Genomic DNA, 14,884 nt, shown 5'->3' with positions numbered 1-14,884 from the left:
TAGGAACCTTGCCAGAACAAAGTGACTGCCAAATGAATGACAGTGTTTGCTCGCTTCATCTCAGGTTGGAGGTTACGAACTCTTACTGATACAATTACTTATTAACTGCATGATCATGGAATCTTCCTCTGTTGCTTTGTGCCTTAATTTCTCTTTCTATCTGGAAGGTGCCCATGAATATTAGAAAGACACAACTTTTCAAAAGTTGAGATTGTGGTGGTAAAATAACAAGGAAAGAGCTGGCCCTAAATGTCATCCTGCAGAGAGATGAAGGTACACAGGATTCATCAGGCAGTGAGTGATTTTTGCCATAAGACTTGATGTGTCAGGGATGAGACCCACTCATTGACTTTGGTTGTTTTTAAATGTTTGGGATTTGGCAGAGCTCAATATGTATTTGGTCAAGTCCTTTAATTTTTCTTGTTTTCCTGTAAAAACTCTAGAAGAAAATCTAGGCAATACTATTCGGGCATGGGCAAAGATTCCATGACAAAAACATCAAAAGCAATTCAACAAAAGCAGAAATTGACAAATGGGATCTAATTAAATGAAAGAGCTTCTAGACAGCAAAAGAAACTAGCATCAGAGTGAACAGACAACCTACAGAATGGGAGGAAATTTTTGCACTCTATCCATTTGACAAAGGTCTAATATCCAGAATCTGCAAGGAACTTAAACGAATTTACAAGAAAAAAAAACCAAAACGAAAAACCCCATTAAAAAGTGGGCAAAGAACATGAATAGACACTTCTCAAAAGAAGACATTTATGTGGCCAACAAACATATGATATAAAGCTCAACATCACTGATCATTAGATAAATGCAAATCAAAACCAGAATGAGATACTATCTCATGCCAGTCAGAATGACGATTATTAAAAAGTCAAGAAACAACAGATACTGGCAAGGCTGTGGAGAAATAGGAATGCTTTCACACTATTGGTGGAAATGTAAATTAGTTCAACCATTGTGGAAGACAATGTGGCAATTCCTCAAAGATTAAGAACCAGAAATACCATTTGACCCAGCAATACCATTACTGGGTATATACCTACAGGAATATAAGTCATTCTATTATAAAGATAACATGCATGGGTATGTTCATTGCAGCACTATTCACAATAGCAAAGGCATGGAATCAATTCAAATGCCCATCAATGATAGACTGGATAAAGAAAATATGGTACATATACACCATGGAATACTATGCAGCCATAAAAAAGAACAAGATCATGTCCTTTGTAGGGACATGGATGGAACTGGAAGCCATTATCCTCAGCAAACTAACACAGGAACAGAAAACCAAATACCGTCTATTCTCACTTATAAGTGGGAGATGAAAAATGAGAACACATGGACACAGAGAGAGGAACAACACACTGGGGCCTGTTGGAGGAATGGGGGAGAGAGAAAATCAGGATAAATAGCTAATATATGCAGGGCTTAATACCTAGGTGATGGGCTGATAGGTGTAGCAAACCACCCATGGCGCATGTTTATGTGTGTAACAAACCTGCATGTCTTGCACATGTATCTGGACCTTAAAATAAAATAAAATAAAATATTTTTAAAAAGGAAAAAAATTTCTTGTTTTCATTACTAATTTTGAGGTCTATGAGCATTTCAAGGAAAACTTAAATTGTATATGGGATTTTTTTATAGTCTAGTCATCTACTCATCTATATGGGACATCCAAGAAGACTAGGGAGTCTTCCTAAAAACTCTTGGAAGGAAAGGTTTGTATGGTCTGAAGATTAAATGAGCTAGAAACCTCAAAGACTAGTTTGAAAAGTTAGGCTCTAGAACTATTAAGCAGAGTTAGAAAATAGCTGGCCTGGTCTCCCTCCATGTTTATTATTTAAAAAATTGTATCTAAAAAGTGCATGTGTAAACGTGTGTGCGTGTGTATGAGATCTGACAATTTCAAACAAAGATAACCATGTCATAAAATAATAATGCCCTTTACTATGCACAAAGGCCATCTGTAGTGAAGCTGGAAGTAGGCCTGAATGTACCATCTTACATCACATTTGGTATAAAGTGGTTATTTTATTCATTCATTAAGTCATTCTTTTACTTATTCATTTCATTTACTCAGTTACTCAGTTATCTCTTCTTCCAACACTTATTAAGCATTCACTAAGTCCTTGTGTTTAAAGCTGGAAATTCAAATTTGAGTAGAATACGATTCCTGTTCTTGAGGGGCTCAGACTATTTTCAGTAATGTCAGCGCCCCACTGGAAACCTATATGTGCTGCTGAGCGCTCAGAGGAGGAAGTGCCTGATTTTATCTAGCAAGGCCCTGGAAACCATGGGGGAGGTGATTTGCTGCTGAGTCTTGACAGAGGTGCTGGGCAGGTAGACCAGGGCTTTCCAGAAAGGAAAAAGCCTATAAAAATGCACAAAAGAGCGAAGAACTAGAGTGTGCTCAAGGGATTGCCACAAGTCCAGGATTGTTAGAGAGCAGGGTCCCTATGTGGGGGAGAAGGTGACGTGTGGTCAAAAGGTAAAGAGGACCAATTTTGGCCTTTTGGACAGTGCTTGCATTTTATCTGCTTGGCGGTAAGGAGTGTCTAAGGGAGTTTAACCTAAGGGGTGGTTTTCTGCATCCTGTTTTTAGAAATCTGGTGGGAATGGCCACCTTGGCTGCATCTTGCCCAGGCTCTCTGACTTTCGGGAAAGTCCTCTGACGCTCTCCTGCAATGGCAGCGGCAGCCCTTGTGTACTGTGATGCGGGGAATGCTGGCCAAAGATTTTACACTGTGATGAAAACTTTTGCCTATCCAAATAATTTATTTTAAAAGCAGTATGAACCTTATCCATTCCTTTAAGGTGGAGGTGACTAGCGTCTGGGCTTTGGATGGATATGGAGCGTGAACAAACTCACCACATTGATAAGGATGGCTTTTCAAAGGTGATGGCTAATTGGCGATGGGGGTGGGGCTTAGGAGAAGTGGAACATTGGCCTGTCTATCACTGGGTTCTTTGCAGAGGTTTCTGACAGAGGAAAGCTAATCAGGAGACCTGCATGGGGAGAGAGGCGTGTTATTTAATTAGCTTTACAATGGGCTGACTTGAAGGCACGTGGTGGTTTTAATAGAGGGAGATAGATGTCCTTTTTTGCAGGGCTAATTGTTGGGGAAAAGCAGGGTCTTTGTTCAGACCCAGCATGAGGGCTGTGATCTCTTGGAGCCTAGGGCTGCCCCTGCTAATAATTTTAGACAGAGCTATTCAAGGCTGCTCTGTAGAGAAAAGAAGAACAAGAACTGTATTGTGTATGCAGGATCACTGCCCAAACCTCCCCAAAGTCACTGGGAAAAAAAAGGAGAGCAAGAGGACTCAGCCATGTGCATTTTGGAGTATGTCCCCATCATTTATTTGCTATGGTTGTTGGAAAGGGCAAAGTGACACTTCCATCAACTTGGAGCTGAGGTGGGGTGACTTAACTAAACACCCCCAGAAAACCAATTAAGTCTGCTTTCCCAGTGATACAGCATTCGTCTTGCCAAAATGGAGCGGGCAACTAGCGAGAAGACTATGACTGCTCTCTGCTGCCAGCCTTGATGGCTAGGCGCCAGGCGATGGTAGTGCCAGAATGCAAATTACATAGCTGATGTAAATGGCAAATTCTGTGTTTTTAGAGGGCAGTCCTAAGAGCACCGATGGTTTGACTGGTGACCCAAGGGGCAAGATGAGAAACCTTTCCCTAAGGTTCTTTTGGGCAACTGGTCAGCATAGGTAGTTAACACCAGGGAGCAGAATGCTTTATCTGAATTCCAAGTGGCAAGTCCAAGCTTGCAGGGAGTGCTATCTAGGTTCAGAATTCTGTAGCTAAAATGTATGTGTGTGGTACAATTAGAGATAGATAGAGGTTTGGGTTTATAGCACAAGTTAAACTGTTCATACCACTGCACTCCAGCCTGGGTGACAGAGCGAGACCCTGTCTCAAAAAACAAAAAAACAAAACAACAAAAATGACAAAAACTGTTGGCTGGCAGCAAAAGAGACAGCCAAGGAAAATGTAAGATGCGATAACACAGAAAAAGACTTCTGTGAAGTGAGTGCAATAATATGCTGTCTAATGGGTGCTAGTTTGGGAAGTACCTCAAGCAGAGTGCTATGGGGGCACATTGAATAGCATGTGGGATTCTTCCCAGATTGAAAGTCAAATGCTGAGGCCAGTTGCTTAAGAAGGTCTTATTTTGTTTAGGTCGTAAAAATCAAACGTGCAATCCAGAGAGTGGAGAACCCAATACTGGAAGGAATTCAAGAGGGTACATATTCTCTTTGCTGCTAATTTGTGATGTAGCTGTGAGTCTATGATTAGAACTTTCATAATTGTATCTCACATCTACATAGTGGGAATCAATCCCCTTTCATCCAAGAGGGATGGTGTCAAGGATTTGCGCGATTTGTATACCTAGACCAAAAATTATCTTTGTCACTATGTCATGATTTTAACAGCACACATGAAGAGAGGACACTGTGCCCTTATTTCTTCTTAAGAATACTATATACCACAGTTTGGATTAACATTCACGAAAATGTTATGCTCACTAAATCCGAAGTCACAATTCTGATTTTTAAGATTAATAATAGCAATGAAGGGTTACTGAGTCCTCATTCTGCATCACGCACAGTGCAAAGCACTTGGCACCCATTCATCTCATCTCAGTTCAACTCTGTGAACTAGGTACTTTCCTCATCTCCATTCTATAGATGAAGAAACTGAGGCTTTCTGAGGTCAAAGACTGACATCTGGAGAGCAGCCAAGCTAAAATTCAAACTCTCGTCTATCTACTGCCAAGCTTGTGCTCTTAACCCATTCTACTATGTTGCCTCCCTGGTTATTTTAGAGTTTAAATTTATTCGATAGTGAGGAAACCAAAGTCTGGTAGTTTCTGCTTGGCAAGAAACTGCAGGTTTTTGTATGGACTATTTGGAAACAGGAACACTTATTTGGAATAGCCTTTTTACCTCCACACCTCAGTTCAATTCAGTTCAATTAGACAAATACTCTCTAGGAGAAAGCATTAGCTCACTACAAGTGGACAGATATGTAGAGGCTGGACCTTTCCTGGGTCTAGAATTTTGTTGCCAGCCATCTGGTCTCTCTCAATGCTGTGGAATCCCCTGAAAGAAAAGTTTATAATCTTCTTGATTTTTAAAAATTCTCAACAATTATTCAGAATTTTAAATTCCTGGAAAGGGTTCTCTCTTGGGAATCTGCCATGAGAGCGCTGACTGGCCTTTGTTCTTTCCTCTCACAGTCCATTGCCAGCTCCCCACCCAGCTGCACCTCCTCCTACCCCTCTGGGATAGGTCCCTTGTGGTACTTCCTACCCAAGGCCTTTTTGTGATGAAGTCTTTCAAGATGGTTTCCCAATCTGCGGAGAACACATGTTTCTGATCATTCTGATGAAACACGTTTCCATTAAGAAGCAACTTCTATATGCTTTCTGCTTTCTTCATTCTGCACGTTACCTGTCATTACCTATCACTGCCAGCCCTGGACTCTTGAAAGTGTTTCGCAGGCCTGTCTGATTAAATGGCGCCCTCTTGCATGTCACACATGCCCATTTTGCTTCTCTTCTTTTCACCAACTCAATGGAAGAAAGATTTTTATTGTATAGGAGCCAGTCCAGATAGATGAGATGTGAGCTGGGTTTGTTCCACCTCATGAGTCATGGGCAGGACCATCCACTACATTCTGACTCCTTCACAGGGCTGATGCAAGATGTGGATTGAGCACAGCTGGCTTCTGGTAAGTTAAAGAAGACTTCATTTCTTTTTGGTCCTTAAGAGCTGAGAATCAAATGTGAGCTGTAACGCCGGAGAAACTGACATGTCCCTTTTTGAGCTTCTTATTCAAATCTATCAACTTTACATCATTGGCATGCTTGATGCTCAGTAAATTCTAAATATGAATAACTACATTGAATACCCTAAAGTTGTTTTAATGAATTTATGCTCCTGCATATTTATGAAACTTAGATTCTGTGCACCCTTTTCAGGAGAGTACATACCAGAAAAGAGGATTGAAGCAGCATGGGAACTTAAAAAGTGCTGTGCATTTTATTTCCTCTGTTGGTAGAGTTAGCATTGGTGAAACTAGGATTCATGTTAATTCATTATGACACTGTAATGCTGCTCAATGAAGGATGCCTAAGGTAAGATAGGCATAGATTCTTGAGTAAAATGTTTGTGGATGACTGCAATGGCATACTCAAAGAATGTTACATTTACTGGCTAAGTAGGATGTTCTCAGTGTGACACATCAATTTTTCTTGGGACTCTTATATGGAACTGGTTCTGGAAGAAGTGATGTAAAATAATGTGTGTTCATGATTCCCCCTCAGAACTCAGGAGAAATGATAAGCCCTCACCAAACCCAATATTTCCTTGGTTTTTAGGCTTTAAGAACAGCTGCCTTTTCTGTTCCAACATCTTGATTACCCATTAGCAGATACAAACCATGAAGTGCAGAGAGTAATACTCTACTTTGACAAGAGTGGTTAGGGTTGCTTTATATGTTTCTGTGCCACCTGCTAGATGGTAGCAGCTCCATTTGATCCTCCCTGTCCTTTTCATTTCCATCTTCACTCTCAGCCCATCCCCATGTACCCCCATTTCTACTTCCATCCCATACCCTTCCTCACTATAGACTCATCTGTATAGCCAGAAGATGTATTTCAAAATACAGTGCTTCTAGAGTCCTGACAGATTAAACTTGAGAAGGTGAAAGGGATTTGTGATAAGCACCCTGGCTCACCATAAAGCATGTAACAGTCTATTCTTTCTCATAAGATGGAGGAAATTGAGTTCATTTCATGTATTTCCCTTATCTTACAAATAATATATATAGCAGTTACACATCTTACCTTTGTGGTAACCAGTGAAATAAAAGATTCAACTCAAAGTTCGGAAATTCCTGAAGACTGCTTCTGAGCAGCCATCTGAGAATATGAATAGCATGATGTATAAAATGTCCAGGCTGACGATCAAACAACTGATTTGCTTTGTGCTGAGCCAAATGTCATTTTTTACGTGAAGTCTCAGAATAAAAAATTAGATAAAAAATAAAATGAATGTTGTGATCTTAGCAACATTCTCCTTTAAGGGGATGGGAGGAATGGGAGGAACAGAATAAAACTTTATGAAGACCTTTTTAGTTTGAAATGAGTCAGTTGGTTGGCTCTTTAATTTTAACTTTGGGCAAATTTGAGTCTCACTTTAGACCGAACTAAGCAAAACAAAACTGGTATCTGAGCTTTGTTTTTCTGTAAAAATGTTACAGGATGTTAGGAAGTTAACTGTTCGTTAATTAAATAATCAACATAATGTATAGGGCTCTTACTACCTTGAGCTAAACACCATGGAGTGTAATAATGACTGAACCTCAGTTGCTGCCTTTAAAGAGAGTAGGAGACTGACACGCATATTCAAATATGTACTAGGAGCGTGTTCTTGAGCTGAGCAGAAAAGTGGCAACTTGCAGGGGTGGGGTGACAGCTTCTGTGAGGGAAATTCTTTGTGTACGGCAAACGCACATGTGAGAAAAAGACTGAGAAACACACTCTGTGTTCTGCCTAGATTGTCAGCTGGACCTTCTCTTGTGTCTTCTGTGACCTCCGGAGATCCTTTCACCTCCATTTTATCCCGGATCCTTTGCATGTCTTCCAGCATGAGGACCTCCCATTTATCTGTTTTCTGTAGTTCCATGACTGTTGGCCATGCAGGACAATTAATTAAAGTATGGGATACTTTACTAGGTCTTAACTGCATTTTGAAATCTTGGGGACTGAAGTCCCAGAATGACAAGAACATAAAATCACTGTGTCTCTACCTCTTCATCTCCTCTCCTTCTCTGTCCTCAACTTCCCCTTCCATTGTTCTCAGAGGACTTCCCTTCCACTACTTCCTCCTGTACCACTGTCCCTTTTCCTTTCAGGGCTATTTCTCCTTTTTGTGCTCCACTCATCTCTGCTTCTTGATCTCTAGGGTGGTAAATGTTAGTCTTTTGGGGCAATTGATTTGGCATTTTAAATGAAAGTAGTGGGGAGAGGGGAAAAGATTCCACAGTGAAATTGTCTTAATGTAAGATTCAAACCACAACTGCAGAGAACATCTGTTTTGAAGTTTGATGTTGTCTTTGTAACCCAAGAGAAAAGCAGAGTAAGATCAGAGGAAGGCCTTAGCCTTCTGCCAGGATGAAACCACCTGCAGCCTTGGACCGTGGGTGAAATCCTGTAGCCCTGGGATGCAGAGCTTCTAGGAGACTGACTGTCCTCTTCTGTCATATTATTAAAGGACGTTGGTCCTCTTGCCATCTGTGCTATTGCCATTATCCCTCTACCTCCTCAAGAGTCCAGTTCAGGACAATTTAAATTGGAATCCCAATTACATGATCCCCAAAGGCTCACAGAGTAACCTGCATTCTGCATTCACAGCAATCCCAGGCAACATGCTCAGCCTGCTTCAGGAAGGCACACAACACTGGGTGTGGATGAGACCTCAGAACCCTCTAACCTTGGGCAGCTCCTTGCCTCTTCCTGTCTGAGCCATGTTTGATTCGCTGCAAGAGGAATACGTGTCTAAACTGCTGGATTTTAAAATGTCGCTTGGTCTGTGGATTAGGCCAATCCATTCCACATTGTTGGGGCTGCAGATGCAGTTGAATGGTTCATAATTATAGTCTAAAGAAACTGCAGACAGCAATAGAGCCAACCCAGGCCCTTTCTCTCCTGACAGCCCATGCCAAGCTGTCTCCCACAGGGAACCATAGTATGGTTATCCTGCAATGTACTTGCCCAGAGACAATACATCCAGTGTAGAGAAAAAGTTGGATTTCTAGAAATTGAGTCTGCTCATCTATCTGCTCCTATGTCCATTGTATCCTGCCTTGTGTCTCAAAAGTGTCTGGTCCTTCTCCTGCCAAAGTGAAATGCAAAGTAAGTGCAAGGAGATGCCGGGGAGAGAACTGCTATCGGGGCATGTGGTTCTGGTACTCGCACTGACTTTTTTAGGTTGTGTGGCCCTGGAAAGAATAATTTCCTCACTCAGACTCATTTTTCTCCTCTGGTAAATAGGAGTACTGGACTTGGAGAGCACTAATAAACTCCCATTGAGCTCTACCATGTGACAAACCCAAGACCTAAGGTTTTGTCTCCAAAGAGGCACCACAAATGTGATCTTCTTTCAAAATTTAAACTATCACTTTTCTGTGACTCAAAACAAACATAAATCTGTAGTTCTCTTCTTTGGTCAGGTAGTTCTGGAATTTCTCAAGTGAGGCTGATGCTGGGCAGGTTGCCAGTTTAAGAACTGAGGAAGGGGCTTGAAGAGATTTTTAAATTAAATGTGGTGATAGTTGTTCTATCTCTCCCTGGAGATAGTTCAAGTAAATTGAGTATCCAAGCTATTCTGCAAAGGGATGGCTGTAGAGAGACATTTAATGTGATTTCTCACATATTCTACTGTGTACTAGATCTTAATAAAAATAATCAAATACTAATTCACACCTAGACACTGTGCTAAATGCTTTGCATACATTATCTCATTTAATCATTCAAATAGCCTTCACAGGCGTGTGCTATTATTATCCCTAGTTGAAACATGGAGGAACTGAGGTTCAGGATTGTTTAAATGACTTACCTGTGGCAATTCAGCTGGTTAGTTGGTGAAGAATTTGAACCTGAGTCTTATTCCAAAGCCCACACTACTATCCTCTTTGTTTTCTTACAGAGAGCTTTCTAGGGCAAACAGGCTTCCAAGTCCTCCCCTCTCCCCCAACCCCACCCCACCCTCCCTTCTTCCCTCCTGACTGCAGCTCCTCCTACCCTCATTGTTTATTGTGCCTTCTAAACAATAGCCAATGAGTCTGTGTTCCATTCTAGGGAGAGCTAGGGGTGATTTTATTCCCTGAAACAGAGATGAGGTTGTGACACAAAAAGGTTAAGTGGCTTTGGTGAGGTCACAGAGCCAGCCTGCAGTCAGCTACAGTACCATCTGAGTCCCCTGACTTGGGTCCCTTAACCGACCCTAAGGCATTTTGGCATCCAAGTTTAATTAAGAGAGTTATTTTAATTTTCCTTCCTATCTCTAATTTTCCATTTTATTGCTGCTCGATAATGTAGATATTGAAGTGCCAGGCATTTTTCTTCCCTAGTGTGCTTTTTAATGACTAAACTTATCACATAAAAACCACTTGCCTTAGAGGTAAGCTTTCAAAGCCTGTTTCTGTGTATGACAGAGACTGTTGCCTTTTCTCAGAGAAAAATGAGACCACAAATGCAGCTCAGACAGGTTGTTGTTAATTGAGGGCTTTTTTTTTTTTTCTAAATCTTACATTTATACCAGTAAATCAACATCTGTGAGTCATAAACTGGTTCTGGATCAGCCGTTAGTGGTCTGAATGTTTTTGTAACTACCTTCAGAAAAGCATATTTTAGCTCAAAACTCAGGGATTCTTTGTTTTGTTGAAGTTCAAGACTCAGGAGTAGACAACATGCTAGGACACTTCTGGAGAGGGAAAGCCTGTCTTCCATGATTGTTTAACATTAAGTGTATATTTATATTTCTTTTTGATTGAAGTTGGGGTGGAGTTGAGGGAGGAGTATAAATAAAAAAGAAAGTATGCTTTTTACATACTCCATGTGCTTGAGGAATTCCTGTATGAAGGTGACTATTTTCTTAATATTATTGTCTAGCTCCACTCTTCTGTTTCCCAACTCCTGCAGACTTTTCTTGGCCCTTATTGACTTGAAATTCCTAGTGTAAGGCGATTCAGCACTTGGTAGGATATAATTAGCTGAAGTCTAAGGAATGCTTAAAAATACAATTCTGTTTTTTCCCAAATGCAGGAGGAACAGACTGCTGCAGTACAAGCACAAGCAAAGAAGTATTTCTTTGATTGATTTTTTTTTTTTCCTGAGTGCCTTAAAAACCAGATATGGTATTGAAGTATCTTGCCCAAGTGGACGAAAGGCAAAACTTGGCTGCTGTTGTTTGGCTGGTGGGGACACTGAGGCATACATGTAACTGAATTGTTGTGAGTGTTGGGGATAGAGGTTCTGCTCTACTATGAACGGAAAAGGGCACAGCCCCTGACATTTTTTAGTTCATCTTCACAAGCCAGAGCATATCAAATTCACTTAACCATTGAATTAGGAAGCCCATAGTGACCAAAAAGCTGATAGTTCATCATTCAACACATATTTACTGAGCTCTGTAATGTCTTAGGCACTAGGCTAGGCATCATTTTTTTAGCATATGATAACATAGACGTATCACTTAAAGTCCATATGAACATTTAGAAAAATCTACTTGTGTCCTAAAAAGAGAATGAATAAAAATTTCATTTATCAATATTGATTAGATTAATGAAGCATGACCCTTGCAGACGTGATGGGATTATTATATCTCAAATATGTAAAAAATATTTTAACATGACCTTATTAGTGCTCTTCATCCAAATCCAGGGTTAGATGCATAACTTCTGATGGCATAAATATTCATAATTAATATCATCTGCATGTAACTTTCCTGGCAGCCTGTGGTGGCGCCTGGCTCTCTCTCCAACCTCCTGCTTTACGCAACCCCATTCCTTGATTTGAACATTCACACATTTTGTTTCTGTGCTTCAGGACTGGGTTAGGAAAAGGATGATTGACTATCTGAGTTGTCACCATTGAAGAATTAGAAAGAATAATTTTCCTCATTTCTAGAGTGGAAAGTGTTTACAGTTTAATCATGGCGGGCTTTTTTAGTATCTAATTTTGGTGGATGTTAGCAGCAGTGTTTAGGCTAGTCTGGGGAAGAAAGTTGAGGAGCAGACTGGGGAAGAGAGAAAGGAGTTGCTCCAAGGAATCTGCATTTGAAAATAGAGAAGTACTCACCAATCCAACCCAATGTTGGATTAAAAAATGCCAACATTTTCTTAATACAACATCAACAAAACAAAATTCCCCAAAGCAACTCTAGATTTGTTCACTTCTTCTCCTGATGAATTCATAGTGAGTAAGGCAGGATTGATTCAAGAACCTTTTTTTTTTGTGGTTCATTTGGACGTGTAAATGCACAATTCATTCATCAGCTGTTTCCCTAGGCTTTTCCCAGGACCAGAAGTGTCTGTTCTTGTCATCTGGAGGCCAGCATTGTTTTCTCATACCTTTTGGAAACACAGCTGGATTGCAACAGTCTTTGTTCTTTCAAAAATTAGGACTATCACATACAAATATTTTCCTCTGGTCACTAAGGAGGGACTTAATCTGGAGTTTAGACCAGGAGTCAGATATATTTCTGTTCCTGGCTTCCTCCCCGATTTGCTGTAGGAAACTTGCAAATTACTAAGGCTTCAAGGGCACAAAACTGGGTTTAGATGAAGGTAAGCATGTGTGTTAAAACTTACCAGAGGCAGAGGTTACAGTTGCAGTCAAATGTTGGGAGTTCAAATGTGCTTAGAAATCAGGAAACATTAAAAATAGCTTTCTCTGAGATTGCTCAGGAAGATTTATGTTAAATCTTTTTGTTAATCAAAGATGGAGCTCAATACTTGGTTCTAGCTATGTATTTAGATATACATATACTAGTTGATTTGTTAATTAGGACAAATTATCTCTATTTATCACAACCAATGTATTAGTGGCAAACCATGAATTATTCGGGTTCATTTTGTTTTATCTCAAGCGCTGGGAGTTCCCAAATGGAACAGAAACTGTGCGTTGTGATTCTGTCATGGCTGCCAATGATGTACTCCAGAAATTCAAAACCACAGAGCCTCTGCATCACTTTTTTGGTGGCGGTCGTGGGAGGGTTATTAGTTTTATCTAAAAGAGGAGAGTCTCTGAAAGGAAAGACAAAGCTTTGGCCAATGGTGACATAATTACAGGGACAGAATAATTAGAAATACATTATAACTTCCCCTTCAACCCAACCACTGCTGGACGTAAATTGGAAGCTTACGGAAGCTCATGGCTGGGTTCTAGTTTGGGGTCCCGTTCTGGATGCTCCTGCCAACGCAGGAGCATTACATGGGTGGGCTCTGAAAAACTGAAGCCTCCTCCAGAAACACACGCCCTGACTCAAGACCCGGCTGGAGTCCAATATTCCTAAAGCCCTTTGAGGACACGGGCTCACGAATCCCCTGCGCCTGCCCGCACGCTCGCCTTCATCCACATGCCTCACGTCCTGTGTGTCAGTCTTTGTGAATGAATGATGTACACGCACTTGGAAAACTATGCTGCTACAGGGAGGGGGCGGGAGCGGGTGACCAAGCCCTCAAGAATGCGTGGAGAATCAGACGGACTTTCCCGAAACGGTGGAGGCGGCCTGTGCGCCCAGCCTGCCCACCCGCTCCCGGCCCTTCCCGCCCCTGCCTGGGCTCCGCGGCCCCGGGCTCCGGGCACTGCTCCTCCGCGGCCGCGGCCCGGCCCCGCTCTCGCCCGCCCTTCCTTTCGCTTTGGGCCGCGGGCGGCGATTGGCCGCGGAGCTCGGCCCCGCCCCCGATGCCCCGCCCTGCCCCTACGCCCCGCCCCTCGCTCCCCCCAGCGGACATCGCCGGGCCCGGGGCGCGCGGACCCAGCGGCCGAGACGCGGCACCGCGAGAAACGCCCTAAGGAGGAGGGGAGAGCGCGGGAGGGCGAGAGGGAGGGAGAGCGGCCGGGAGATCGAGAGCGAGCGAGGCAGCCGCGGGCGGAGAGGAGGGAGCGGGCGAGGGCCGGGCAGGAGGAGCGGGCGCGGCGCGGGCGAGGCTGGGACCCGAGCGCGCTCACTTCGCCGCAAAGTGCCAACTTCCCCTGGAGTGCCGGGCGCGCACCGTCCGGGCGCGGGGGAGAGAAAGGCAGCGGGAATTTGAGATTTTGGGGAAGAAAGTCGGATTTCCCCCGTCCCCTTCCCCCTGTTACTAATCCTCATTAAAAAGAAAAACAACAGTAACTGCAAACTTGCAACCATCCCGTCTGTCCCCCACTCCTGGCACCATGAAGGCGGCCGTCGATCTCAAGCCGACTCTCACCATCATCAAGACGGAAAAAGTCGATCTGGAGCTTTTCCCTTCCCCGGGTGAGTGGCGACGGCCGAGGCCCCCACCCAAGCTCTCGGCCAGAGGCCGGGGTCCCCTGAACTTCTTGCCCCTTTCGCCGTTCCCTTCTGGGCGGTGCATTTCTTCAGGAGCGGGGGATGCTGTTGGCAGCTGGATTAGGAGGACGAGGAGCAGGAGGAGGAGGACTGTTGGTGGCCCTAGACCCTTGGTTTTGGGGGTGGTATTTATTTTCACAGCTGTGTTTTTGTGAGTGGTGGGGAAAAGCTTATAGAATTTCCAGTACCCCATTCCTGCTTTTCTAGTATTCCCAAATGAGCGAGAACCCTCTGGCCTTATTCCTTAATGTTAAGGGGAGATGGACGCTGCCTCAGAGGACATCATCCCCTGACTCCACGTCCCCGATAGAACTGAGGCTGGGTGGAGGGCCCCGGGCAGTCTAACGGGTTGGCCTTCAGGCACATTTTCAAATGAGCTCTTGCCTCCCCAAGCGTCCCTGTCACATGCCTTGCCTCTCTTTTTCTGGGTTGAGGGTGAGGAGACCGGAGGAGAATTGAAATTATCGTCTTAACTTTGAGAAACTTCCGACCCTATTCTTGTAGGTTACTTACTTTACCCATGTTTCTTATCTGCCGTAAATTTTTCTTCTGGTACCAAAGGTCCATTGGAAGGAAAGCATCCAACACCCAAATGTGACTTTGTGTCTTTGGTACATGGTGTTGTCCACCTCTTTCGTTTATATGCATTTGAAGAAGAGAAGGATACGAAGTATTTATTTATTTATTTTTGTCTTTGACACAAATATTGTTAAGCAACTTAAGAGAGTCTGGCCTTACAGAATTTCTG

At 42.8% G+C, this 14,884-nt stretch overlaps 1 protein-coding gene across 7 annotated transcripts in view; it reads left to right on the top strand.

The window, feature by feature from the left end:
• ETS1 (ETS proto-oncogene 1, transcription factor) overlaps positions 1-14,884 on the top strand; it is a 127,986-nt gene that overhangs the window by 50,797 nt on the left and 62,305 nt on the right. For 3 of the 7 annotated variants that reach the window (XM_077964647.1, XM_015116088.3, XM_077964643.1), the window contains exon 1: positions 13,664-14,061. The exons of the other annotated variants lie outside the window; for them this stretch is intronic. In XM_077964647.1, coding sequence (XP_077820773.1) covers positions 13,980-14,061 — 82 coding nt within the window. In that variant the 5' untranslated portion in view covers positions 13,664-13,979. Of the gene's footprint in view, positions 1-13,663; positions 14,062-14,884 lie in introns of those variants that run through there. 7 annotated transcript variants of the gene reach the window in all.

This window comes from Macaca mulatta, chromosome 14 (genome assembly GCF_049350105.2).
Source record: "Macaca mulatta isolate MMU2019108-1 chromosome 14, T2T-MMU8v2.0, whole genome shotgun sequence".
Lineage (NCBI taxonomy): Eukaryota > Metazoa > Chordata > Mammalia > Primates > Cercopithecidae > Macaca > Macaca mulatta.
The sequence above is the reverse complement of the archived record's forward strand: the minus strand, read 5'-3'. Positions and strand labels throughout refer to the sequence as shown.